At 46.9% G+C, this 3,685-nt stretch overlaps 1 protein-coding gene across 1 annotated transcript; it reads left to right on the top strand.

Annotated features, from left to right (window-relative positions):
* The first annotated feature begins 2,071 nt into the window (after positions 1-2,071).
* On the top strand, positions 2,072-2,280 carry M431DRAFT_507850 (hypothetical protein). Its single transcript, XM_024919026.1, has one exon. It carries the CDS (start codon positions 2,102-2,104, stop codon positions 2,261-2,263), a length of 162 nt encoding a protein of 53 aa, XP_024775874.1. The 5' UTR covers positions 2,072-2,101; the 3' UTR covers positions 2,264-2,280.
* The last annotated feature ends 1,405 nt before the right edge of the window (positions 2,281-3,685 follow it).

Here is a 3,685-nt window from a genome sequence, read left to right as displayed (position 1 = left end):
ATTGAAGGTAAGATCAATGATGCTTTGCCCTTGCTACATCGGAATTCTGGTGGGTTTATATCCCCTTTCGCCCCTTTGTTCCCTGCGAAGAAGCATCGGCCGCTCTGGGTCACAAAGGCGACAAAGAAGCATCACGGAACTGTCACTACGTTCAACTTCCTGTCTATATTTATCCTCAGGAGTACAAAGGGAGGGCCCAAAATAGCAACACGTTCACAGCGAGGACAAAGCGAGCACGAAGCTTGAACCACGTTGAGGCTCTTGCACAGGCGACACCTTTGACAAAGGGGATCGGTCACGAGGTTGGAAAAGGAATATCGTCAAAGGCACCGGGGCGGCGCCTCGGAAGGAAGGGCAACATGTCAGAGCCNATCTAAAGAGGGCGCGGTCGCGCAACGGCCGCGCACCGGCCACGTTACGGGGGCGCGAGCTAAGGGTTGCGAAGCCCTTAGCTTAGCAACAACACTATAAAAGACCTAAAATCTAGGGAAGGAGTTAAGGAAGGCAGAGATAAATACAGTCACTTCGCTACCCTAAGCTTGCGTATTCGCTGTGTAGCTACCTGTGATCATCCCTTATCCCTCTTCACTCTCTTCCACGAACCCGGCTTCTGACATATTTATATTTCTTAAGTAAGGTAACTACTACTATATCTATATATTCCTAGTAACTGCTATTATAGTTATGTAATAAAGTTTAAGTACTGGCTAAATAAACGTTCTACGAGTTGTTTAAGTGCTTATATTACTGAATATATGTATATATTTATTTTGCGGTCCTGCTTTTTCTGTCCTCCGCTTGCCACACTCACGCTCGGCCTTGAGCGCCCCAAACTACCTAGTAACGGTAGTTGTAGTAATTGACGGTCCCGGAAAAGTAATTTCCCGATGAGGGGGGAGGGAGTGGGGGCTTGTACCATAGGTTGTACCGGAAATATTTTTTCCCTTTTTTCCGGAGCAGAACCTTCTCACGTAACCCCATTTGCCGCACTTGTGACAAAAGTGGGGGGAAAAAGGTGGCGCCGACGCCGACGCACGGATCACCACATTCATTTGCGGTGGTGGGGGAGGGGGTTGGATGCGTCTGGTTGAGATTTCGCCTCCGGCTCGGGCTCGGCAACGGACACCACAGTGGGGCCGTGATCGGGTTTAGGTTCTTCCGCCATGCGCAATAGCAGACTTCACCGCTTCTAATGCAAAACCTATTATATTTCCAAAATCTTATCAATAGTATTACTAAATATTTTCTAATACTATAGCCTATTACTTTTTAAATTATACTTAATCTATATTAAATATATATCCTATATTTAAATATTAATATAACCTAGTATTTTATTACACTAGACTTTTAGGTAACTATTTAATAAATCTAATGTCTGCCTATATAATTATATATTAGGTAGTGCTAAAGACAGTACAACAGGGTATCCCGCAGCCCAGATAGTTTAGATAATTCCGGGACTAGATCATCCCCAAGACCGGCAGCCTAAATGTTAGTTACAAACCTATTCTACTTAATATCCATGGTATAATCCCAGGACGCCCAACGGTCCGCAGGCACTTTAGTCTCCTCACGGCAACCAATGGGTCTATCCGCCCATGGGTAAAATTCCGCGCGAGAGTCTTGGGGGGCAGAATGTAGCCCTTAACGGCATTGAATGTCTGCCCCCTTCCCCAGAATGTAACCCTTGAAGGCATTGAATGTCTGCCCTCCCCCGTCACCCTCCCCCGTATCTTTCAGCGGATAGACGGTGTTATCGGTGATCCAACGGCCATGTCTACCTCGACGTGTATGAGGGCCACGGTCGAGACGTGCTTACTCCTCCGCAATAGCCAAGCTGCCAGACCGAACGGCAAAGGTTGCTTGGACTGACCCAACATGAGACATCCATCTGTAGGTGAGTTTTGGTTGCTGTAGACCCCTCAAGCGAAATAAGGTGCGATGACGCCTTTGGTTTACTCGCCTGTCTCTTCCCAGACTTCGCCAGTCCCTTGGGCTAGAAGAAACTCCTGCTTTATGCCAAAGGCTGTCAGGCAACAGCTATATAACCATCCCCTCCATCACAGCCGTCATCAACTTCACATCTCACGGCTGCAAGATGGCGGGCCCCAAGAAGTGGCTCGCAAGTCGAGCCCATCCCGACGCTGGGTACCCGACCAGAATAACGACCAACCTCTGGTCGTTGGATTTCGGCACACTGACTGGCCCGGAGGCCACGAACATCAACAAGACAGTCACTACTTGCTTAGGTTTCAGTTAGTGATACATGGCTTCTATATGGGGATATAATATAGTTGGTATCCCTTGTCGTCTCTTTTATTTTGATTTATAGGCTTCAGAAACAAAACGGAATGGGTACATGTGCTGAGATAAACCGATACACTTAGTCTACCTATAAAAGCCAACGAGCAAAATAAATAATAAACACCACTAAAGAAATTCGGGGACGTTCTCAAATAGCTTGCTATCTCTCTCCCTACCCGAAATAAACTATTCCAATTTTAGATCTAGATGTGCTATGATGTCTCTCCCATCGTACCCCTGGTTCGGGTCTATCACGCTTCATCTGGTATTGTTCGCATGTCTAATCTCGAGCATGGAGGTCTTGGTCTTCACAACGGTGACTTTCTGCTTGGGGCCCCAGTCGGGCTCCCTCTGCTCCGTGCCGATATTCTTACAGGTGATGATGAGTGAGTTGTTCCCCTTCTTAACAGTTCCCAGCATGTGAGAGCCTGCTATCTTCAAGTCCGACGCCTTAGTTATGTCACATAGCTCCAATTTCTCAGGGCTGTTGGCGATGATCCCCTTCATTAACTGCTCGTCCTTCAACTCAAGGCCTCTAGCCTGGTCTGAACTCGTTCTCTAACACGATGATGTCACTAGGCGCGGGCCCGTATTTGAACCCGATTGTAGTGAGTCTCGTGGTGAGTCTCGTCCTTCAAGTAAAGTTGGGTTTCTCAGTCGTTATTGAACACGTGCTCCGGTTGATATTGGTGTCGAGTCTGGCATTTCCGTCCAACATCAACTTCGGAAGCATTCTAGTTGCTGCTGCTGGACTCCTGATGAACGAAGTCTTCCCGGCTTACAGCAAAATGAAGAGATTGTCGCCAAGCTAAATGCAATGATATAGGATTGGATTTGCCATGTCACGCAGTTGTCAACACGTCCGCATAAGAGGCCATAAACACTTGTTGAAAGATCTGCCATCCTATATTTGCGGAGTGCCAGACCAATAGAACACAGCAGCATATTATCAGAAGGATTTCGTTTGGTAACGTAAGGAGGCTGGCGAGCAGCATGGTGAAAATATCGCAGGACTGGAGAACCTCAGTGGGGTTGCGTCTCAGGTTCCATTGTGCTGAAATTGTTTTCATCTCTGTATGACTCATTATCCAATCCATCCTATTTCGGCGTCAAGACTTTCAGCCGTGCCCATTGCACGCAATTGTTTTGGTTTGTTTGATCGTGTAGGGGCTGAAAATAAGGTCGCGTATCGGTGGTAAACAATGGGTTGCTCGTTTTTCCTCCATCTGCCTTTCTCTGTATATTAGTACTACGCAGGCCCATTAATTGGCCATACTAATTTTCCACCTTTTCTTGTCTTTGGCCTACGTTTTCATCTAGAACAACTCTTACAGAATTACGTTGTCAGTCATTGGTCAAGGTTTAAAACGAAATCATC

This window comes from Trichoderma harzianum, assembly GCF_003025095.1.
Source record: "Trichoderma harzianum CBS 226.95 unplaced genomic scaffold M431scaffold_5, whole genome shotgun sequence".
In the NCBI taxonomy this organism is placed as follows: Eukaryota; Fungi; Ascomycota; class Sordariomycetes; order Hypocreales; family Hypocreaceae; genus Trichoderma; species Trichoderma harzianum.
Note: the sequence above shows the minus strand (reverse complement) of the source record. Positions and strands in the feature narration are given on the sequence as shown.

Excerpts from the sequence above, each read along its gene's own strand:
- M431DRAFT_507850 (XM_024919026.1), top strand. The coding sequence starts at position 2,102 with ATGGCGGGCCCCAAGAAGTGGCTCGCAAGTCGAGCCCATCCCGACGCT.